The 25,844-nt window shown below is 37.7% G+C and overlaps 1 protein-coding gene across 8 annotated transcripts in view; it reads right to left on the reverse strand.

The window, feature by feature from the left end:
* The window catches only part of SLC4A7 (solute carrier family 4 member 7), an 84,915-nt gene that overhangs the window by 35,735 nt on the left and 23,336 nt on the right, over positions 1-25,844 (reverse strand). The window contains exons 1-4 of one of the 8 annotated variants that reach the window (XM_061464991.1): positions 22,919-23,136; positions 14,339-14,420; positions 2,715-2,858; positions 806-941 (exon numbers count right to left, since the gene is read on the reverse strand). In XM_061464991.1, coding sequence (XP_061320975.1) covers positions 806-941; positions 2,715-2,858; positions 14,339-14,420; positions 22,919-23,011 — 455 coding nt within the window. In that variant the 5' untranslated portion in view covers positions 23,012-23,136. Of the gene's footprint in view, positions 1-805; positions 942-2,714; positions 2,859-14,338; positions 14,421-22,860; positions 22,880-22,918; positions 23,137-25,844 lie in introns of those variants that run through there. The other 7 variants (XM_061464989.1, XM_061464987.1, XM_061464994.1 and 4 more) reach the window with 7 other exon arrangements.

Consider the following 25,844-nt stretch of genomic DNA (forward strand, 5'->3'; position numbering starts at 1 on the left):
CTTTTTAACCGCACTGTTTCAGATTTTGCCCATTTTGTTTCTTTTGGTTTGAACAATACCTTTTATTCACAAGTTCCTGTGAACAGTGTGGGCTTGTGCCTTTATTACTTAATTTCCATACCTCAATTTCTTTGGTATTTTAGGAAAGCTGTCTGAAACAACACAATACCATGCTTAAGCCTCCGAGGGTGCTATGTCAGGCACCAAAGAGCTAGGTAATACTAATATGTGTAACTGTAAATTGATACTGATCCTGACTCACAGGTACTATATAAATTGAACTTCTGCAAAAGTCACCATGCAATACAGTAATGAGAAGTACTGAATGCAGAAAAACTTACTAAAGCATGTATGTAGAAGGAAGCTACTTGACCAATAGAAGCAAAAAATAATTGTGGCTGTAATGTTCATACAAAAAATTAATCAAATACTACCCAAGAACGTACGGAAATACCCAGTTCTAATATATCAGCAATAATAGAGCAAATAGCTTTCTGAGATTGCAGATACTGTGCTCCATGGCTGAATACCTGTATTTATACCTGAACACAATTGTACCTTTCACAGTGCCTGGCATGATCAGTTTCAGGAAAGTCAACACAGCACCCATAAGACTGAGGATCTCTTGGGAAACCATACTGAAACCATACTCCTTCCAGAGTTGGAGAACAAGAATGATAGTTTTGTTTTGCTAAGCATAAATCGAGACAGCTCTTAGAGTTCAAACCTAGACCTAGTTTGCAGCTCTTTAAATAAAAACCAGGAAAAGATAGATATACTTTGAAACAATCTACATCTAGCATACCTAGCAGTTTCTTTCCATTCATATTCTTCTCCATCCCTGAAGCAAAGTTCATCCATTTCAGTGAAGAGATCATGGGGAATGTGTTCATCATCATCTTCAGTACCCAAGATAAACTGCACTCGTTGGGATGGCGTGTCTTGAAGAAAAGGAGAAACTGAACAATTAAATGAAGTCATACTTCTATTATGCAAGAAACACCATTTAACAGTTAAATCTCCTGCTCTCAGTTAGAAATATGTAGTGTGATATTGTCTTCAAGATGGAATAGGAACAAAAGAAATGTGGATAACTCTTTAAAAGGAGGCCCTTTTAAAATTTTTCATTGTTTCTGAAAACATCTGGAAAATTGTGTTTATGTAACATAAGTACTTTTACACCTCCTATAGATTAACAATATGAAAATAAACATCAACAGCAAAATTCGTTAAAAGTGAAAACTTTAATATACTGAAGTGCTAGAAATCTTGTTTTCACTTTGAGAACAGAATAAATGAAACCACTGTGCTGTAGACGCTAACTAAAGGGAGGAGATTCAGTTCTGAAATGAGTTCTTCAATACAAACAACATTCATTATCAATTAAGTTCTACAGCTGATTGTTTCTACAAACATAAGATCAAATGATAACAATTTGTATTTGGGAGGGGAAGTTTTGAAGATGGACAAAAAAATAAGAACTGTAGACGAATGGTGAAAGCAGACTTGTCAAAGCATTCAGATTTGAAAACTCCTTAGTTTCAGGCAAACTGATCCCATGACCTGCGGAGAAGGACTTGGGGATGTTGGTCGATGAGAAAATTAACATGAGCCGGTAGTGTGCGCTCACAGTCCAGAAAGCCAACCGTATCCTGGGCTGCATCAAAAGGAGCGTGACCAGCAGGTCAAAGGAGGTGATCCTGCCCCTCTACTCCCCCCTCGTGAGACCTCACCTGGAGTATTGTGTGCAGTTCTGGTGTCCTTAACATAAAAAGGACATGGAACTGTTGGAACAAGTCCAGAGGAGGGCCATGAGGATGATCAGGGGACTGGAGCACCTCCCATACAAAGACGGGCTGAGAAAGTTGGGGCTGTTCAGCCTGGAGAAGAGAAGGCTGTGTGGAGACCTCATAGCAGCCTTCCAGTATCTGAACGGTGGCATGGTTTAGTGTGAGGTGCCCCTACCCATGGCAGGGGAATTGGAACTAGATGATCTTACAGTCCTTTCCAACCCTAACTATTCTATGAAGAACATGGCTCTAGTCATAGAAAAGTGACAGTGAACAGCATGGTGTCTGCATTTGAAGCTCCACATTTGATGGAACATTGTACTATAACTCTCCCATTCTCCACTGTAGGATTCAAAGACGATTTGAGGTCCTGAAGAAAAACTACTAAGAGTACTGCCAAATAATTTGATTTCAGAGAATATGATAAAATTGTCATATCTTGAGGATTAGGGGTGGGCTGGGGGGTGGTGTCGAAAACTAAAACTTAGCAGACAGAACAATAAGAAGACTGAAATAAATATTTTAATAGCTCACTAATCAAATTACTATGGCAAATGCTGCTTTGCAGCTATATTCATACTTTCAAAAATCTTGAGTGACAGAGGAAGAATAATACAAGACTACATAATCTGAATAAAGATGTCTAATTTAAACACATTTTTATGCTACAGATGAGTATTATGAAGCTCTAGTCTAACCTAATCAGTACAGGCTGATGAACATTTATGCAGACAGCTGGAACAAGTCCAACAACTTATGAATTAGATAAAACACAACCATAAAATCCTTGCCTGATTGTACACACAAGGACATTAACTTTAGTGAGAATAAGAAACAGCAAAAACAGACACCATTTAAGCACAGAGTAGCTACTACAGCATCATTTTCAGAAGACATGAAGAACTGACACAACAGATTTTTTACCATATGATGGAGATTCTCTGCCATCCTCTCTATCAGTTTCTTTTTCTTTTTTTCTTTTGTGATGCCTGTGCCCACGATGTCTGTGCCGTCGACGGCCCTGCTTTCCAAATGGGACGTGAACTCCAATATACACAGCTCTGTGGCCTTTTCAAGAAAGTTTAAAAGGAAGCAATTAAACAAAAAAACACCTCCTGCCAAAATTCAGTAAAAAAGAAAGAGTTTGCCAAAAACGAAACCCAAAAGCACTTGGCAAAATTACCTTTAGTGAACCAATATTATCATTTCCTTTCTGTTTTACCCCAGTGCCAAGGAACTGGTGCTATACTCATCCCCAATAAACTGAATAAAAACATGGCTCAATTTAAGAATTTAGTTGTGAAACTAGTAATATAGAAACACAAGCTTGACCTGTAACACCGAAAGAAACTACCTGATAAACACCAGAGCACTGTAGAGAAATCACATAATTCCCCCCTTGTTTGAATGGATTCATACCAGGATAGCCCTTATAATGGCAAGATGTAACCTCCTCGTTCAGTTTATGAACTTCATTAAGAAATTACCCACTATTTAGAGTCTGCAAGGAATTCTCTCTGCTTGAATGAAGTGCCAGTATTTCTTGAAGCAGCATAGGGCACACCTAGGTGAACCTGATGTTCAACTAAACTGTTTAGTATTAGTTTGGGAGCTTAAAAGGAACTTGTACTTGGAAACGTATGCCAAAATATCAAATAACTTATAGAGAAGGGGGGGGGGGGGGCAGGGGGTTTCTATTCTATTCTAGAATTTTTTAATAAATTTAGGGAGCACATTCTCAAATTAATACATACTACTATTTAAAATGTATACTTTGAACATCTTGGGTTTTCTTTGACCTTTTACATTAAGGCAATGCATCAACAACTTAGTAAAAGAAATCTATCAGCAGACTGTTATGGACATATTACTACCATGTTTCCTGTAACGGAGTTAGGACATACAATAACCTTTTCAACTCCCTTTTAAACAAACAATCTCAGGAAGAGACATATTAACTATAAGCCTGGAGTTAACACTAAATACTTTGTTTCATACTGTAGAAGAGTTATCACAGAAAACTGACATTAAAAAAAAAGAGGAAAAGGAAGTGGGTTTCCAGCTCTTAGAGAGATGCAAATTCAGCAGATTTACAGAAGACAAGTCCTGGGGCTCCAGAACTTGTGACTGCACACCACATACATTAGATTAATGATACTGAAAAAAAAAAAAACAGGTGATTACAGAGCCTTAAAGAAAAAAAGAGGTGGTAATATGTCCGTTACCGTAAAAGTCTGTCGGAGAAACTTTTTTCCAGTAAAACAATCTCTAAACCCCAAGATACACAAAAAGCAAATTTCAGTAATAATCACAGAATTGCAGAATTGTTTGGGCTGGAAGAGAACATGAAAGGTCACCTAGTCCAACCCCTCTGCAATGAGCATGGACATCTCCAACTAGACCAGGTGGCCCAGAACCACATCCAGCCTAGCCTTGAATGTCTCCAGGGATGATGCATCCACCACCTCTTTGGGCAACCTGTTCCAGTATTTTATCATCCTCACTGCAAAGAATTTTTTCCCCACATCCAGTCTGCATCTCCCCTCTTTTAGCCTAATGCCATCGCCCCTTGTCCTGTCACAACAGACCCTGCAAAAAAGTCTTTCCCCATCATTCTTATAGGCCCCTTAAATACTGGAAGGCAGCAATAAGGTGTCCCTGGAGTCTTCTCCAGGCTGAACAACCTGGAGAACAGCTCTCTCACTGTAGAGAGATGGAGAGAACAGCTCTCCACCCCTCTGATCAATTTTGTGGCCCTCCTCTGGATCATCATAATGCATGAGTAAGTTCAACATTTCATTAATTTGGTCAAGATTCTTTTTCAAATTACAAACAGCTGATTCTTGACAGACTTCCAACACTAGTTTTTAATTAGAGATGATTGGCACTATGACCAAATATGAAAAATTAGGTCATTTAAAAGCTATCAGTTTGCATGTAAGAGTGGAAAAGATATCAATTTGCTGAAGCATTCATCAGTGCTTTTCATAGGCAGAGACTTTTCTTCTGTGAGATTCTTCTGACAACACAATGCACCCCCTGCCAAGGCAGCCTGACCTTCACCCTCTGCAGTTACTATGCACAATGCAATTCCTGGAAAAGCAGCACAAAAGTGACACCTAAACATAAATCAGTGCACTTGATACATAATATGACTAGCTGGCACCATTAACAATGGTCACATTACTGATGTCATCATGATAAAATAATCTTATGTATAGGGAAAGCAAAAGCACTAGGTTAAAATATTCAATTCATTACTCACCACAGCCCACTCAAAGCTGCCGGGTGCAACCGAGTGACCCACCACTCACTGCAAATGTTATCATCCCTGTTAGGATTTTTGTTTTACATACTGAATTACCAAGTATTAAACTTGTATATATAGTTATACATACACAGTTTTATTTGTCAAAGTGTTTTATTTTTTGCAGGAACTCTTTTCTTCCTAAGAGAAACTCAAATGTATTTCTAGAATTTTATATTATCAGACTCCTTAAAATAGTCTTATTAAGACTGTTTTAAGTGTATGTTTTGATCATCACACGAAAAACTTGCAGACAATTACCTTCTAGAAAATTTCAGGAGTTTCTGAAATTGTTCAATGTTTTACATCCTGAAAAATCAGACGGACTTCCGTATTTCAGTCTCTTGGCTGTTCCCATAAATTAAGACGAAAATCCCACATTGCTTTCTGTACTGCAGAACAAATAAAAATCCCATACAATCTTTTTCTCAAGGGCCTCCACCTTAAGCAATTCATCCTGTTATTGTAAAAATTAGCCCTTGTAATTGTGTAATCATCTTCATATTCAAGGACCATGTTGCCGCATGGAGGAGAGGTGGAACAAGGAAACAAGAAGTTTATGTCCTTTAGCAAAACAGCAGTCTGACTGAACATTATTTTAAGTAGAAAATTTTGGGGAGGAACAGGTATGTTGCAAACAGAAGGAAAAAAGCTAAGGAAAACAGAGCTGAAATTAGCAACAGAACAAATATGTTTTCAGACAACCTGTGACCATAGCAAATTGCTTTCCTACCCAAAATGCTCTGGCCTCTCAGCTGTTACTATGTCCAGATGTCTCCCAGCTACTCCAAGGCACACTTAACTTAGTAGGTTCTTCCAACTTAGCCCTCAGCCTGGGCAGCCAGTCCATAACATTCGGTATTACTTTCAGCTCTAGAAGGAAACTTGAAAGTAAGTGCCTTCTCACTACCCCAGGACAAAGACAGGTTATCCTACCCTTCTGTGCCCATGCTGCCCAGAAGTGAACCTGTGAATAGCTATTTCCTCAGGTAGACACTGTCTTGCAAGCAAATGTGAACCAAGAATACCTTCCCCCAATCACTTCTGTATATGCAAAGTGACCAGACTGCTATACCTGCAACTGTATTTTGGGTCTAATGTAAAGTGCTGACAAACACGATGATTTTCAGCTGTTATTAAGTAAAATGATCACAATCCAATGTAATAATACCAGAATAACTTCAAAAAAACAACTTGATGATGAAAAAGAGCTGCGGAATTATTATTTTTGTTTTCTTTGTCAGAGCAAGCATAGGGCGTGTCAGTACACAAGAGTAACCCAGAAAAGTTTGGCTATTGCAAACAACTTATGAGGGCATCAGCTGTTCCCTAAGAAAAAGACCTCTTTTTTGGCACCATGGACATGCATAAACAGATATCTCCACTACTACATACAAAATCCAAACCTACTGCTGTTCAGTATACTACCATGATTACCCACAAACATCTCAGATATATGCAACTAGGAAAGGCAGGGCAAAACCGCATAATAAAAGTTGGGACAAGCTTAATCTTCATTCTAATTACACAAAGCAAAGTACTGAAAAGCCCTCTAAGAATAAAGACAGCTGTATTGAGTAGGCGTGCGTTCCCGTAAGTTTCATTTTTCAGACAAGGCATTTATTAATGCTCGCAGATGCAGATAATGTTTACTTACAAACACAATTTACAAGGAAAATCAAAACAAAACAAAAACCAAGGAATTTTTTTCCCACCCTCTGACTCCCAATGAACTTGGCAAGAAAACTGACACCTTACAGCCCTTCACCCTGGCCACAGAAAGCCAGAAAGGCAAGTAATACAAGAGCAACAGAGAACAAGTTAACTCTAAAAAGCCTGGAATTCATATTACTAGCATTAGTGTTCTGAAAAAGAACAGAACCTTTCACTTGAATAAAGTTTCTAAAAGCTTGAAATTATATGACCTTCAAAGCTTTATTCACACGAAAATCTGTGCCACAATACCACTCTCTAGCAAAGCTTGTTACAGAATTACTTTAAACCAATAACTAACAGAATTCGTAAACAGCCTGATACTAAATTTAGTAATACAAATCTCAAGAGATAGTTGTTCATTTTAATCTAACATGACTTTATCCAAGCTTAGCTGTTCAAATCCACCAAGAGTATTTACTACTTAAGGGCCTTACCAGTATGAAACAAATTTTAATGCTAGGAGCATGCTCTATCACATGGTTGGTCTTACTCCAAAAGTCAGTTCATATCAAGTCCTACAAAAAAGGCAGAATAGAAAATGTTCTAAGATCCCTGATTTATCCCCAAGGCCCCTAAGAAAACAGTAATAGAAGACTTCTAAAGTCTGAGAGAGATCAAAACCATGTATCTGAAAACTGCTGTGATGTGGCAACCCTCTAAATACAATTCCACACAGAACTTTCATTTTTCCAATCATCATTTTATTAGCTGGACACCTTTAAAGCTTCACAGAAGACCATTCTTCCCATGTTAACAAAAGAGCGCAAAGAGAACCAATATGTACATGAATTCTCAAATCCTGTTAGAAATTTGAAATGCAGAGATCATATATTAACTACAGTTGTAAGGGACATCTGAAGGTGGGCTTTCTGGCCTGATCTTGCTCAAAGTATAGCAAACTTCAAAGCTGAAGCCATCTTTTTGATCAGGTTGGTCAGGATGACAACCAACCAAGCTCTGAGTATCTGTAAGGACAGATACTCTTTAGCCTCTCTGGGCAACCTATTTCAACATATAACACCACAGTACATGAAACAAATATCTTAATATCCAAGCAGCAATTCTAATATTCTATTTTCTATGTGGTGCCCTTTTGCCTTTTCACTGTGCACCTCCAGAAAGAGTCCAATTCCATCATCTCCATAAGTTACAAATAGACTGCTGAAGACAAAAAACATAGTGGCAATAACTACCACTTTTTCAAAAATCTTCAAATAATAATTTGAAGATAAATCACTTATTTTATTATAAAGTTTTTTATTCATTTAATGTCATCATCTATCTCATCCAGCATGGAGCTTTCCAGTAGGAAAAAAAAAAAAACTGAGTATCCGTGGAGATCCTAATCTGTTCCTGAAGACCACAAAATGGCGGGGGGGGGAAAGCAGCTATTCAAATAGCTTCTAACTCACATCCCCAGATACGTTACCCTAGTAGGAAGCATTTGAAATCTCTCATCATGTCATGCCTTGGGATTAGGTTCCATTACATTACAGAAAATACTTGCACACATAAAAGTAAGCTCTATGCAATTTATTAGCCCAATTCAACTGCAATCAAATGTACAATTTAATACTCATACAAAAGCTCTTTGTGCGAGACAAACCAAGTATTTCAAAATAAACAGCTTATTTTACGAACTTCTCTCACACAAAACATCTAAGAAACAGTAAAATTATTTTCTAAGAAATGAATGCCGTAAAAGTGAATATAAGCTGTTTTAATATGATCTTGGTCTTCCAATTAAGCCTTCAGTTTTATGACCATACTACCTAACAGTTTTATGTATGTTTCAGGTTATAAAACTGCAGTTAGTTACCTTTTTATAAAATTCCTGATGATGTCAGAACAGAAACGTTACATTTCAAAATAATAAAGGGGGGGGGGAAAGCTAGGACAAAAGCTTTCTTCTTCGAGAATATTTTCCTTAGAGCAGAACAGAAAAATCACACCACAATGATTTATATAACATACATACACTGTCTTTAAAGCAAAAATAAAAATAGTGATACTATTGTTATTCTAAATAATTAGTTACAATAGATACAAAACTGTTGACTTAGTTTCAGTATGAAGAATACTACTCAGTCCCAACTCAGTCAAAGATTGTGAAGTTGGCTATTATCTTCTTTAGCATGCTAAAACATCCTGTCAACAGCCATTCATCAACTGGGGTGCAGAAGGGCTTCTTAGCTGTTGGGACTATTCCCCAAATAAGAAATAATCAAGTGTCTCAAGGACACTCGCTAAGATCTGTTTCAATAAGAAGAAGTAATTCCCCTCAAAGATGAGGGGAACACTATTATCAAAACTGCTATTTTTTTAAAGCTTATACAATTATTATCTAGCTAAAGAATACGAATTTTGGGGTGCACTAGTCTATGTTTTTTATACTCGGCTACTGTTAGGTTACCATCTCATAACGTAAAAATGTTTAAAAGTCTCTTACTTCAAGTAACTTCTATTAAGCTTCACTTGTCAGGAGCTTATAGTATGTCCTTCCAGTGATATGCAAGTAATTTAACATGCAAATAAAAATTAAAAAAATTATAGTAATTTTGAAGTACTGTGTTGGGCAAAATCAGAAGCAACTTCCAAAAAGAATGTTCTAGAAATCAGAAATAACCCCCTGCCTCCAAAACATACAACACATCAACACTGAAAATTGTGTCTAGACACTGGGGTGCCCTATTGAGTTTGGGGGGTTGGACTAGATGATCTCCAAAAGACCCTTCCAACCCTAATGATTAGGTGAAAACTGTGTTAAATTAATAGGATACAAAGTCCTAAGGAATTTTACCTGTGAACTGTATAATGCAGGATTCCCATAGCAAAAAACAATGACTAAATTTTCAACACGTGATGAAGGTGCAGCAGTGCAAGCCTAATTCCAAACACTTAATCGAGACTGCATTACAAATCATACAAGGAACACATCCTCTGTTTTTGTGACTTCTAGAGAAGGACTGACCAGAGGTAACATTTATTTCTGAATGATAAGGGCAAAACAATTTATCCTACACCAGCTACCACCACAACTAGTGCAAGTGAACATTTTGTTCAAGTTGCACATGACTTGGAGCATGCCTCATATACCTAACTCTACTGTATCTTAACAGATACGGGTTTGCTGGCTCTCAATTCAACTCAAACTGAGAAGCAGGCAAGATGATCTTTCCAATTCACTGGATTAAAGGTGGTCTGCAAGAATCATTAATGACCATCCCAAATTATCTTTGCTTTCAGAAGCAGCTGCACATCATATTTTTCAACTTTTTTGACCACATAAAAAATACAACTTAACAAGAAATAGCATTTCAATATTCTTTTCTCTGCTAAACATGGCTCTTTTCTAGACCATTAAGGGGGTCTCTTAAAGGTTCAAATATTCATTCTGTAGTTTGATAACGATAAGAAACCTGTTCTGCACTGTCTAAATTAGTACAGTCTATGACAGAACATAAATACTAAGCACAGTCTTCAAGTGCCAGCAGCTGTAATGTCCTGTTGCATTACTTGTGTTCACCTGCTCCTGTACAACATTTTCTTACAAGATTTATAGGAACTATTCATGGAGTTTTGAACAGTTACAATTTAGATGCATTTAAAGGGTAGAATAGTAAATCTGGCACCTCAAAACTGAAAGTCTTAGCAGTACATTCTACCACAAGTCAACATGTAAGTTTTCTTAGTTCTCCGAAGCTTTCATAATACTGAAACAATTTCATACTACTCATGACACATTAAATTGCAGAACACTTGCAAAGTAGGTTTTCCACTTAGACATACAATTTCCACTTCTAGAGGTTAAAAAAAAAACAAAACAAATTAATTACCTGTCCTTATCAACTAAGATCAATTGAAATGCACTACTGTTTTCTTAAAGGAAATATAAGGCTCTAACCATCAAGGTATCGTAGGGTCACTTGAAATGTAAACACTACATACACCTGCAACACGATCGTGTGAGAGTCAAGTAGCTACTAATAAATCATCTTAATTCTTGAAAACTGGTTCTTGGATTTATGCCATAGAAAACTGACCTCAGATTTTTTCTGGAACAAGACTTCTGTTAAGTGTAAAATCCTTATCTCTGCTAAGTGTGTAACTGGTCTGCTAAGAGTAACAAAATATAACCTTTTTACTTTTAACTGCATCTAGTAAACACATCCTTAAAACAAGGTGGAAAATTAGCTACATATTTAAAACAACAGATCTTGGGAATATGGTAATATAAAGCCAAACATCAACTCTGATTTAAGAAAGCTTTTCGTAAACATGGTTCTTAACACTAAATGCCTTTTATAAGATGGCATGAAACACTTCTGCCATTAATATTCTTGCCTTACTTCCAACTCCTACCTTTGTTATTAATCTCATTCATTGCATCTCAGAGTCTGGCATCAAGTTAAGAACATTAGGTACTCTTAAAACTGTTATTTTAAGATGTTATTCCCTTCTCTAGCCCTTCTGTAAACTGACATTTGCTATTTCAAAGTAAGGTCTTGGAGCTTCAGTAAAGAGCAGTACCTTTCTTTAGTATACAAGCAGTCTGCCCACAACTGCAGATTACCATCTCCATCCATCTCTCTTAGAGGAAGAGAGTTATGAAATAAGTAGCCTGTGCCTAACCTTTCAAACCAAAACACTGTTGCTCCCAATCTGCATCACACTTTCCCAGCCACTATAAATAGAATGCAGAACTTGAGACCCCTGGCTCCAAAACCTATTTTCCCCTTTAGCATCTGGCCTTCTTTCCATTAATATTTCATCATAAAAATTCCAGAAAGCAGCCAGATACTAACACCACCAAGAAAAAATTGCTATAGTATTAGTAGCAAAATTATGCCTTCTACAGCATCAAACCAATTAACATTAGTTTGTACAGGCTTTAAAGAGTTAAGTATCATCTGTCCATTCTGGTTCTTAAAGATTTGGTGCTTCCCATAGAATCACAGAATGGTTAGGGCTGGACAGGACCTTAAAACCATCTAGTTCCAACCCCCCTGCCATGTGGAAGGATGCCTCTCATCATAACAGAGCTGCCTCTCCTTGAAAATAAAGCAACACACACTTCTGGAAAGGTTCCAAACTCCTTGAACTCCTTTTTAAGTCATGAGAAAAACTAGTTGGAAGACTGGACTGAAACAGCTTCGGTTCTTAACATACTTACAATACCCAATGCTTGACTACGGGTCCTCCTAAGCCTACAAGACAACATGCACAAGTTAGTAATGAAAACTAACACTATCCAGAGGTTTCTTACTGCTTGAAGACAACAATTCCAATTCTCCCTTTGTAAGACTTTAATTAAAAACAATACCCCAAATTCCCACTTATCTACTTTATAAATAATGATCTCATCAACAAACAGCTGTAAATTCACATGAATTTATCCTTTAGAACAACCTGAATCTAAAGAATCTCTTCTGGTGAAACCCAGTGAAGATAACCAAGAGTCATAAAGATCTACTTACATACCTTTCTCTTCTGCACAGGAAAGACCTCTTGTTCTTACGTTGGAACAGTTTCCACTGACAAAGTCAAAATACATGCCATCCCTCCCTTCCCCTCTCTACCATTAAGGAAAAAAAAAAAAAGGAACTATTTTCTTACAAATATGTAAGATACTAAAAAGTCATCACCAAAAATAATTTGCACTTACGGGTAAAAATATGTGCCTATCTGAAGCCAATATGCAATAAACCTACTGAAATACATTTTTCTTGTTAGATAACTTATTATTTAACCTCTCTATAACCCCTGTCTGGGTCACATCAAAGAGAGGTGGCCAGAGGAAACATAAGGCCACACGGCTAAGAACAAGGTAAAGACAGCAAAATCTCATCTCCTCCTTGCAACAGCTGTTGATTCAGTTGTTCATGAAACATTAGTCTCAGTTTCACCTTAAGATAGGTATTTGCCATAGTCAGCAATACAAATGTTTAAATTGCCCCTAGCAGCCTGAACCCCCTGCCTTCCCATCCAGAATCTTATGCAAGTACAGTGTTGTATTAGCTGAAGCACTCCTGCAAACATGCTACAGAAGAGCCTGGGGAAGTGCTCGGGCTGGAAGTTCCCATGTCATTCTTGGTATCTGAGGTATTACAGCTGTTCATGCTGCTGCATGGCACACTACTCAAGCTGAATGCCTGCTTCCCCTTAACCCCTGCCTCCCTGCATACCACACACATTCTTTTTCTGGGTTCTCCCAGACAAAAGCAAGAGAAGGAATGAAGGAGGAAGACAGCTTAAATATGCACTGAAGATTTAACTCTAGAAACAGACACAGCAGTGGTTTCACCACAGCTCAACCCTATCTAAACTGGCATTGCTGCAGGCTCCACCACTGTACCTCTCAGGCTCACATTCACATTTCCTTCCTCTGCTCAGCACTGGTACACATCCATCTGTGTGGCAAATAGATTTGGGGTGCTCAGCTGCTGAGATCTTTCTTACTATTCTCCTGTGTTAGGACCGTTACGCTATCTGCTGGCTTAAGATACTTAACCAGGCTTATGGTACATATAGTCAAGACAAACAAAAGTATCAGTAAAACACAGCAAACAGTAACAGGCTGAAGGGAACAATTCAAGAATATGACTACAACAGCAACAAACAACTTCAATCACAACAAAGTGTAATAAGAAGATGTGACAGCAACCTAAATCAACTTTTCTCAGCTAGAAATTGGTGCTATAATGGCCCTCCAGTGTTCGGAAGCAGTAGGGTGTCAGGAAATACTGAATCTACTGATAATGGTCTAGCATTTTGCAAATGTTAATTAGGCTCCAGAACATGCTATGTGAAAGGTGAATAAACAAGATTTTTAATACCGGATCTCCGTAGCTTTTTCCTCTGGCATCCATGAATCTTCACCCCAATCTATTTCCTTTTCAACTCAGTATCCTACATGAAGTATCTAATTTTGGATTTTGTGACATGAAACTAGCTTAATGCTATTTTTGTTGCTAAATGCAGGATCCTGAGTCAAGATAACAAAGACTAACAGGGTTCCATAATGCTTTAGCTGACTGCAGACTGCATAGTTTACTATGGGACTAGAAGCACTGCTAGCAGTTCAGACACTTGGTATTTAAAGTGCGTAACCACACTCAGAATGATACTTAACTTGCAGAAAACAAAATAAACATCTCCCTTATGACCCCTGTTTCCCGAGTTTTGATTCTGCAGAACTTGACATCATTCATGCTGGGAGATCACTCACTGACAGCAATCATTTTTTCAAACCTACAATCTCAGAAGCAAGCTTTCCTTGAGAAGTTTCATGCATTTTTAATTGTTTAAGGTTTTTTGGGGGTTGTTTTGGTGTTTGGTTTGGTTTTTTTTTGTGATATTTGAATAGCAGTGAGTATTTATTAACATGCACAGAGACAAAAACAGGGAAACAGGGCACACCATAAAAAGGGCCCACCAGGGATTTATTCCTAGAATTTCATCTTGGCTGTAAAATTCCAATTCCTTTTAGCAGTAAGGAAAACAAACAGAAAACTGTCAAACTTACTCTCTAGTTCTTCTTTCTCAAAGTTTGTATTGATAGTAGAGCTGATTTTGCCCATATCCACAACAGCTTCTTCATCGTGACCCTGAAGAAACAAATGCAAGTTTAAGTTAAAACTAAACAGAACTAATTTTTTCTTAATACCTAAATATATTCTGCAGTCCTGAAGCTATTTGTCAAAAAGTTTTCTAAAACAACACGCTTTCATCTCTTAGCAATTGAGAAAGAAAATGCTACTGCAAATCTATCAATCCAATTCCTGAAGAAAACATTACCCTGAATTGAAGGAAAAATAGAATAATCAATAGGTTCCATGCAATTGTCTTTTGCAGTGATAATGATATCATATCTTGGATCACAACATACATTTCAAGAATGTGATTCTTTTAGGTTTATGTTCAACATCAGTGAATCTACTTCAATAAAATACCCAGCAAATCAAAAGTTCCATAAGTTAACATGGGGACAATTAGGGTGTGAGATTTTCCAGCACAAATAAGCAGCTTTGGTGAACCAAAGGTTATACAAAGGGGTGGCAAAAGAGTTGTGTAACTTCACTTGGGGGCCTCCCCTACACCAACAGTTTTAAGACCAAAAAATTTGTTTCACTCAGGTTTCAACAGACACCTTGTTAACCACACACCTATTAAACCACATTTTTAATGCACAAAGTTAGAAAACATCAATTGCAAGATGATTTGTTCAGATTCCATTACTACTGAAACCATACCACTCATAACACAAAAGCACAGTCCTCTAATCACACTTAGCACACTGCTAAAGCAGACCTTTAAACACTGTCTTTTGCTCACTCTTGAAAAAAATATGCCTTAAAATAACTGAGCAATAGTAATCTCATAAATCCATCTCAGAACTGACATCGGAACTACACTGAAGTTGCCTTTCTTCAAATGTCTGCATTCTTTAGAATACAGTCCACTTGTAACAGCTCACAAATTACAGCCTCCTGGCAGAAGGCTGGAGGCTCTCCAAAAGGACTATACTGTAGTTACACTACAGGTAATGCTTTACTCTAACTGTGTCACTGCTGAAGAATATTGTCCCTGCTTTCTGCAGGAATCAGTTTTCCATTAGCTCAGTCCACCAAAATGACTTTTCTTGAGGCCACATGACAGTTAGGATGCACCACAAATAAATCTGTTTGATCACCACTTCTGGCAGCAGTCCACTGGTACATTTACATTGATCAACACAGGATCTGTGCCAGTGGTTTTTGTAAGTTAAAAAGAAAAGCCTAAATCAGGAGTCTTATAGGGACTGGGACCCCCAATAGTGTTGACATTCACCTAAACTTTGATCTTTGAATCATTCAATAATGCAATACTTTATATATAGAACAAGTTGGTCATCTCACAGGGAAGTGACAAGGATGAGAAACAACATATGTGTATAACAGCTACAAGTTAAAAAAAATGGTCTTAATAAAATAGGTATTTATTATACTGTATTGTGTGCACATACACAAAGAAAATTCTTATCTTTGTTTGAATACTGAGGAAAGTATGTTAAAGAATATGAAGATGAAAAATGGCACATAAAAAAAACTATATCAGTTAATAAAAAGATAAAAGCAGTTAGACCACATAAAAAAATAAAAACAGCAGTCCTATGTAAATAGGCAAGATACAACAGTGGCAGACAGCCAAATAAACCTCTAAATAAAAGGTGATTCTGAGCTGTGTCCCTAAGAATGGTGTTTTCAAGAAAGGTGTTACACAGCAGAAAGGGGAGTCTTGCATGAATGTTAGAAAAATTAGAACTCCTGCACACTCCAGACAGCTTCAATCAAATAATTCAGGTGATTAAACCAAAGCTGCACCTGAAGGGCAAATCCGCCAAAACCTTACAATTAATGAATCTATTTGAAGAATAACAAATTAGTGAATACAATGAATACAAATGATGGATCTATTAATGAAGAAGTGGCAGAAATTCTCAAAGCGTCACAGTAATAAGGTGGAAGGTGGGGGCAGGGGGTACATTCTTGGCTCCTACACCCCAAAAAGCCCTCTAGAAGATGCCTTCATAATGTATCTAGCCTCTATCTGCTCTCTCTCTTTCCCTATCTTTGGCATGGTTATCAAAAACAGTTGCAAAGTAAGTCTTAGCTCTTATCTTTACTGAAGATGGATTTTCCAGCACAGCTTGGGAAACATATTTTTCACATGCATAAACCCAATAGCAAAAAGAGATCTCCAAGGAGCACTATTAAAAAGCCTCAGATAACAATCTTTTGTTTGAAATAAGTTCAGCAAAACATTTAACTGCGTTGGTGAGGCCATAACACCACCACACACTCACCTACTTTCTATTTCTGTGTCACTGAGATGAGGGGGAAAGTTATGTGACCATGCTACACTCCAGTTCAGAGATATACACACAGATCCTGCATGTTCCCAGAAAAATAAAAAAAAAAAACCCAAATGAAAATAGGTGAAGTACTACAAATTTTCATTTTAAATGTCTTATGAGGGATAAAACCCTCTAATATTACAAAAACTGCTATTAAAACCTCTTCCACAATTAGCTCCATAGTTACAGCCAGATTGATGAAATATCCTGCACCTAACTTCCCCAATCTCCGTCTAGGACACCTGGAAGCTTTCCAAATACAGGCTTCAAGCAGTAACAAAGTTTCTCCCCAGATTATACAAACTACCACATACTGGTAGAAAATGACATACACGCATGCAAGAAAATACTTTTATCTCTCAATTACATCTTGAAACTGTTACTTGCTGTATGCCTTATACCATGTTATTAATATTTGTCGCCCTTTGCTTCAGTAACAGCGGTACTTTGCCAACCTTACACATATAGAAGCAGCCTTCAAACCCACATCACGTGAAAGTAACATGTCTTTTGAGATTAGATTACAGAAAGGTATGCATGCCCTTGCAAACTGTTCTATCACTATCTCAAAGTACTCAACTGTATGCAAAGACTTCTCCAAGAATAAACCATTAGCAACCACGAATATCATACATGAAGAAAAAGTCTTTCAGCCTTTGTTTAGAAAAGCACAAAGCATCATTTTAACACAGCTGTTTGTGAGGCCAATAGCTAATGCCACTATAAGATACTTCTGGCACCAGTTAGACATTAAAAAAAAAAAAAAAACAACCCTAAAATTTTCAAATGCTCTATAAAACTAATTCCAAGCTACAACTTTTTCCTTGCTAAAAATAAAGTCTGTAGGGCATTGGTTCCCAGTAATTATAGAACTACCATGCCACTTTAAGGAACAGAAGTGAGAGAAAAAAAACTGTCGAATTCACAGCTGCTGAATCAAAACACATTCCCACTCTAGTTATCTCTTCTTTCTGAATCTTTACATACACAAACAAAAAGAGATGGGATTGTTTAAAACTCATCAACTTCCATTTTGTAGGCAGAGAGAATGAATTCATCCTAGAGCAAACACTCCTCTGCTGATTACCATCCATTTCATGTGAAATTAGATGTACAATAATCCCACAGATGCCCAAAAAGCAGCAGATGAAGACGAGGCAAAATAAAATTACTAACTTGGAACGTATGTAACCTTTCAGTCAAGAGACAGAACAATGAAGTAGGGAAAAAAACAACACAAGCAGCTACCAAGGTGCCCCAGGGAGAGATTAAACCTTCGCCTTTGGTTTGCTTTCCCACAATGAGATGGTAATTTATAAAAATAAATCCAGAGTACTTCAAGGAAATTAAAAATAAATAAATAAATAACGTCATCCTAGAACACTGTATTAAAATACACCAAGTATACTTTTTCTTAACACCAGATTTGTGGATACTCACAAACATAGTGTAGAAACAACCTTCCAGTAAAACCCTCCTGTTCAGCCAGAGGTACCTACATATACTACAGCATGTCTTATCAGCCTTCTGACTTTGCCCTGCATGAAAATGAAAACACCTTTTCAACTGTTGCAGACCAGACAAGACTTTCAAATACTCTTTGCTCTAGCAGAATCCCATCAGAGCTCCTCTTGCTACCTCCCATTTTCAAATGTCTTAGTCCAGGAGAAAAAGAGTAATGCCCTTTTTATTGCAGACAAACAAGTATTCAAAAATTGTTTATGCTTTATTTACCTTCTCAAGTATTTGTCTTCACTTAGCATAATACAGTTTCTGTACCTAAAATATTAGACTCATAGAATCATAGAACAGTTAGGGTTGGAAAGGACCTCAAGATCATCTAGTTCCAACCCCCCTGCCATGGGCAGGGACACCTCACACTATTACAGTTGTATGTTTTTATAAGTAGTATTTAGGAAAAAGGTCAGTCCTAAACTGCATGCATCATTAAGGAAAGCACTCAAGTTTGCAAGAACACCTCCAGCACCACGTCTTAGTTACCTCCTAGTGGACTGGCACAAATATGACGCAGAGAATACTAAATTTAAAGGGAACTTTCCACTGTCATCTGTACAAGCTCTTCTCACCACGCAACTCAACTAATCTTACGCAGTCACATACATATGCCAGACTTCAGATGGGCACACTGCCAAAAAGCATTACTGAAAAAACACTTTCAAGAGATACAACTTGCAAGCAACAAATGTTTAAGGTACTTGAAATGCAACTCAATCAATTCATTCTAATGATAGTGATCATACAAACGGCTGATATAGTTAACCAGAAACCTCTGAAATCTAAGTAGAATACAGTAATTATGTTGAGAATAATTTTAACTCAACATTTAAAGCCATTATTTAGCTAAGTCAATGTTTGTATGCCACATTTACATCCCCTCAGATCCAAGTTCTTCCCCAACAGAGTTGGGCACTACCTGCAGCACCAGAAGAGATAGCCCTAGTGTTCATGGGAGTAAACAAGCAGAGCACAAAGAAGACACAAACAAAAAAAAAAAAAAACACCATCCCCCCTAAAAAACATTACATTACTACTTTCATGCTACAAAGAACCTTCACTGCAGCACTTATTCAAGTAGATGGGGGGCGGGGGGGGGGACGGGAACGAAAGGAGAAAGAAACCCACAACCAACCAAACCTAAACAAGGGGGTGGGGGGTAGTGTTTTGTATTTATGTACAAATATTTTAAAACTAATTTTTTTATAGATAGATACAAACCCATTTATATTCTCACACAGCTACTGAAATACATTGTTCAGATTAATTAAGAACCAGTAGGGTCATTCATGTTTCATTTTCACAACAGCATTTCCCACGAGGCTTGTTTCAGAAACCTGCATTACTATTCCAAGCACACAATACTCCATGTAGTCAGGAAACAATATATCCCTGATTTACAGAATGCAGACACAGCCTCTTTTCCATTCAGTCTCTCAGAACTGCAAGCTAATAGGCATCAATAATCTAATGAAAAAAATAAAAATTAAAAAAAAAATCTCAGGCAAGACCAGTGTTAATCTCCTAATTTTGTAGGACTGCAAGTCCACCAGTGACACAGCAGCCCTGGAAGTCATAAGAAAAGACACCAGAAAATGAATGTATTTATTAATGCCATCTGTCACACTCTATGCAGAATTCAACGGTTATCATTCTACCTCTGGCAATTATTAGCACTAAGTCTACACTCTATGACACCCACTGATATCCATACAGAGCACTCAGTACACTTAGCTAAGAGTGAGTAAACTGGGAAGTGCTTTTTCACGTGGTTCACCTGCAGGAATGGCCAATAGCAGCGCTTGGTGAGTTCTAAATATATTGTTTTACTTCTCTGTCAGACTGATTCTGCTTTTAAACCGGAGGTAAGATGAGCCTATGGTGGGCAAGAGGGCAGGCATCTCCAGTTGCTGCCTCCTGGAAGGACAGCCAGGATACAAGAAAAAAAAAAACAACAAAACACAACAGTTCTTTCTAAACAGTAGTAAGCGAGGGTATTGGAACTACATGATCTTCAAGGTCCCTCTCAATCCAAACCATTCTATGATTGTTCAGGGTATTGAACAGTCTTCAGCTGAACTGCACAAGCAATCCTACAAATGCATTTGAAGTAAATTCTTTGAGCACAGTACTGGTCTACACAGCAATACTGTATCTTCGTAAGTTGCCAAAGTTATGAAACACTACCAGTTCTAAATCAAGCAATCAACCTAACAGCCAAGGAAAAATGTACCAAATATAAATGGGCACCATCTCATTTCGTCAGCATACAAATTTTAGATAGCTTTGCCTCTAAATATATATGGATGAAAATTATTAATAATTCACAACCAGAACACTCGCCAGGTTTAAACTAGGAAGCATACTATATTGATGGGTTCCCCTTTGCGTTTGCTATGGTTTCATTTGCGCAGGAACAGCAGCTTTTTCCCCCTGCTATCATAGTAGTGGGTACTGGTCACACACTGCAGCAGACTGTAGTACAGCTCACAGGTTTTGGTGTCACCACCCCCCTTCATGTGAATCTCATCTGTGGTTATACAATTACTAATTTATACAACTATCCTCACATGTAAATGAAGACTCCTCCTAATCAAAGCAATACTCAGATCCTCACAAGAAGGTTTGATGCTTAGATTTCAGCAACACCATAGTTGTAATCAAAGAGGCTTGGAATACTTAGAGAAGTTTTTCTAGCCTACTAATCCTCTAATTAACTGCTCAACTTACCCTACTAAATACATCTGACCAATCTGCTTCTAGAAGACTTACCAAACAAAAACAACAACAAAAAAAAAAAAAAACACACCAAACCAAAAAGCCAGAAGAGCTATACAAACCTTGCTTGGACAAGTATGTCCAATAGACAACACAGACTTCCATAGGACTGTCCGGAAGTTGTATTTTACTTTTACTTTTCCAAAACTGTATGTGGAGGACAGTGAAGACAGACACGTATGTGTGTTACTTTAAAAAAAAAAAAAAAAGAAAGAAAAAATGCCCACACACACAAAAAACACCATACCAGAATTTGGGGAAAAAAGTAGTTCTAAACACGTTCACATTTTGTTTATTGCACAGTTGAATATCTAATATTTATAAAAAACTTTATTTCAGTGGTTCTAGCAGGCCACTGTCTCAGTGAGCACCAAAACCTGCAAGTTAACCCATGTTCCATACAACTCGGACACTAGTCCTTGGTCAGTACACACAAAGTGCTTGTGTTAATCAGAACACAAAATAAAATTGGGAAAAAAAGTCAGGAAGAGGAGGAAGCATAAACACTAACAATAGAGTGGTCACACTAGTGACTGGCTGCCAACTACAGCACACCGTAGAAATCTGTCCAAAAACAATGAATTAGAACAGACACGAGAAAAAGGAATACCTTGATTTATATTAAGGCATTACTAAAATGCAAGAGAATATTTGTTTAAAATTAGAAGCCTGTCTGAATTCAATCTGAGTGTTTGGCAAGCCAGAAAATCTACCACCTGCATAAATTTAGCAAATAATCTCATCAATCTGACACATGAGATCAGGTTCCATATCTAACATTATAGTAGTCATTTTACGAAGTTGCATTTTATCACTGCCTCACAGACTAAATTTCATTCAACAAATTCATAGCTCCATTCACTTTGATTTCTAGAATTACAGATAGAAAAGCAGTAGAGGAATCTTTATAACTAGTCACCTCGGACTTTTGCCTAGTCTTCTAGGCGTGACCAATGGGTTCTGTGTCCAGAGCACAATGAAAATCAAAAACTGATCACTGCATTACAGAGACCCTAACAAACAAGACCACTGCATTCACATGTATTTTAACATGTCTAAATGAAACTCTTACTTCTTACATTCACACAAGATAATAGAAAAATTAAGTGGTCATCTTAAAAAATTCATATAATCCAATCTAGAGGTCTTCAAAACTCTATAGCATAGGAAAATTCCATCCAATAGATTTTAGTTTCCAAGGAACTCTAAAGTAGTAATCCCTCTTACACACTGCACTGCAGTTAAACAGCAGCGATAAAGACTAGCCTGTACAAGAGCTAAACAGCTTGTAACGCTGACACCAAAGTTCACTCCTTCACTATACAAATCCCCATAGTTTTGCAGCTATGCTACTGACGTTTGAAGAAAACACTGCCTCTGTGATCATTTTATCTCAGTTACATAGCTCATCAAGTTCATTTTTGTCAGAAGGAACAATGAATATGCTATTTCAAGAATCTTTACCAGAAAATTCTCTGCTGTACCTGCACAAAATTACTGAAAGCCACATTTAATAACCTTTAAATTAAGAAAAGATGACTCAAAATAGGGGAAAGCAGAGCAGACAACAAAAAACCACACACACATCAGAGGAAAAGAACAACAGCAGCACAACAGCAGCAAACACTGAAACATGCTGCAAATCTACTATTATACTCTCACAACTGTAAAAGCACACTTCCTTTCTGAATTAAGCCAGTTACTATGATTAAGCAATTCTTGCGATGCAGAAAATATCTTCCCTAATACAGAAATCTCTACTTCAAGTATTATTTCTATCCCCAAATCTTTCAAAGATTTCTTCCCACAACCACTGAGTCTAAGGTAGCACACCATTCTGAGATACAGCTGCTACATACCACTTGCAGAAAAGCACATTCAAACCATTATCAAGTTATATAGCTGCTGTCTACGTACAGGTTGCATTTTCTTCCCTGGATGAGCTTCTTCCATGCTGATGTGCAGAAGCGGAGTATGTCCTTGTACAAGGCCCCGTAATGAACCTCCCATGAGATCAGAGACTGCGCATACATGACTGCCTTAGCTCACTCTGCTTGACACAGATGCACTCCAGGAAATTGCTCCCCAGCCCCACAGCCAATCGCTCCCTTGTGAGTCTCATCTCCCAGGGCACAGACTGCAGCTACCTCAGGGTCGTTCAAAAGCAGAATGGGCAAGACAGCAAGCTTTCAATTGCAGCTCTGACAATTCCAAAAAAGGAGTGAAACAGAGCTCCACACAACACTTTCTGCATCAACAGCAGCTAAGAAGAGCTCCAAGGTCATAATTTTTGCTCTGATCCAAGACTTCATTAGCACTACAAAATGAAAGCACATTTGCACTTTGGGTCCCAGAACAGAACAACCCAGATGTCAAATATCTGCTAAGTTGGTTTACAGCTGTATTATTGACCTTTCACTGAACACTCATTCCAAAGCAATTTTGGTTTTGGTGTTGGTTTTTTTTCTTTTTCTCCCTACAAAAGCCGTACCTTCTTGTTTATCAAAATAAATCAGAGCTTCCTAAAAAATCCTCTTCCCCCCCTGCTGTTGAGATAAAAAATGGCACGCTGTTAGCTAAAATTCATTACATGTCTCCTTCCAGAGTATGATTACTCCCTGTTTCAGGCACAATACGAGTAGCTATATTTCTTTCCTTAAGCCAGCCTTACAAAAATGCAACGCAACCTCCACTCTAGCAGATCAGATTCAGAGCTTTTCTTCATCACTGACTTACCCTAACCTCCTTCTCCCATCAAATAACACATAGAAAACATGGTTCTTTAAGGCATTATGCGTAACTTAACCTTCATGACATGACACTGCCTTCCTTCCTTGATCTTTTTCATTCTTTCAGTCATACTAGAGTTCTCATCATCCAAGAAGTAACAAAGCTGGACTGGTGCCACCCCAGCCAACAAGGCAAGTAACATCCTGGTCACAAACTCAAGATAAGCACCACCAGCCAAAGAAATGCACTGTAAAGATGGTATTTACCACCTAGCAGTTCAGAAATCGGAAGACTACACTGAGCTCCCATCACTGCCTCTCTCAGTTTAGAAAATTCTCCAAGTGTAATACAAGTATTCTCAGCCGGTGCTGATAAGAATTTAAAAGTAGTTTGTTCCCATTCTGAAAACAGACTTTCACTCTTACACGCCTGTGAATCTTTTCACTTCCAAACTATTGAAGGCCTCTCTGTTGCTTTCCATAAATGACAGTAAACTGACTCACACAGGAAGAACAGTTAAACTGTATCAGAAATCCTATCTCAGTGCCCTCTTCTCAACTGAGCATGCTAAACCAAACCTATTCTTTTCCTCATACAGTTCTTCAGCTACTCAGATGAATACCCAAACACCTATGCTGAATTGTGTTGTGCTGGCTCTCCCACACTTGAATGCAGTTGTCCTTCGTCTAAATCTGCACTAGAAGTACTTCAGCATCTAGAATTTGGTTTGTTTAGCTTGAGGCAGGCAGGGTGGTGAAAAGGGAAGCAGGGCTGCCTATTCCTTTGGTATTGGAGGGGATGCAGGGTGGGAGGGGGAGGCTGAGAATCACACCTTTGCTTATTTTATTTTGGTACATTTTGGAAAGAATATTTACTTGGTTTAGAAACTTAATAAACCGCTCTGAAGCGATTTACTGAAACCTCTTTCTAGTCTGTAGTCAACCAAATAAAAAACCCACAGGTTTTTCATTGTAAGCATGGAAGCTTTATTCATTTAAAGAAAAAAAAATAGAAAGCAAAGAACACGCCCATGTAAAGCCAAGCTATAAAACCCAATATTTAAAATCTAAACAAGTTGTTTTTCAAACAGATGGAAGCTTTTGTCTTTTAAGTCCCACACCAAAATACTTTGTGGATAAGTGTCTGCTCTTACCCAAGAATTAAAGAATAAATATCAGGCAAATGCTTCACATTAGATGAAGAACACCACAACAACTTCAAACTGTAACTGCCTCAACATGCTTAGCTACGCAAATATTCTAAAACAAACTGTAGGCAAATATATTCAAAATTATCACATTCTTGAACATGTTCAGTGACAACACTGAGAACCTGGAGCAAAACTATTTGTACTGCAGCAGTATTTCAACCATATGCTTCATGCTGCAAAAGCATCCTTATGAAGTTTATAAAGGATTTTCAGGGGTTTTAAGAAGAAACAGAAATATAAGTAGCTACTATGAAACATAAACTTTTTCCATCAATCATTCCTTCTTAATTTTCACCTTTATACCTCTTCCAGTTCCACTTTTCTGAGCTTACCTCTGGTTATAAAAGTACTTTCTTTGAAAGACAGGTCCAAAAAATATGTATATATTCTCCAGACAGAAAAGAAGGATTTCATCTGAGCTGTTTGCTCTTTGCAGAACTTTTAATCTTTTCACAGAAGCAATATAAAGTCCATGATTTCCCTGTATGCAATACAGGCTTCCATTAAAAATTCCCTCAAAAACAACTAAATTGAACTAATTCCGAAACCTCTGTTAACCATGGGGAAGAATGCAGAAATGTTAACAATGGATTAGAAGAGTAGTTTTCACAGCACTTGTTATGACTAGTTTCGAGATCAATCCGTAAAAATATCCCCCATCACATCTTACAGCAACACCAGCCTTAAGACACCAACAAGCTGCATATATTTTTTGAGCCACAAATGAGAGTGCTATTACAATCCAAGTCTATCATGAAGTATGGCAGAAAACTGCCTTCCTGCAGGGTCTGCAGAGTCTCCAGCAGGCAGAGCTGTGTTTAATCTGCTATTCTGAGATGGCAGAACACAAGTACATTTCTCCTTAAGTGGCTACAGTGAGCAGAACCATGCTCTCAACAGGAT

Source organism: Pezoporus flaviventris, unplaced genomic scaffold (assembly GCF_033815535.1).
Source record: "Pezoporus flaviventris isolate CSIRO_AGI_PZ_B2104156 unplaced genomic scaffold, CSIRO_AGI_Pfla_v1 ptg000037l, whole genome shotgun sequence".
Classification (NCBI taxonomy): domain Eukaryota; kingdom Metazoa; phylum Chordata; class Aves; order Psittaciformes; family Psittacidae; genus Pezoporus; species Pezoporus flaviventris.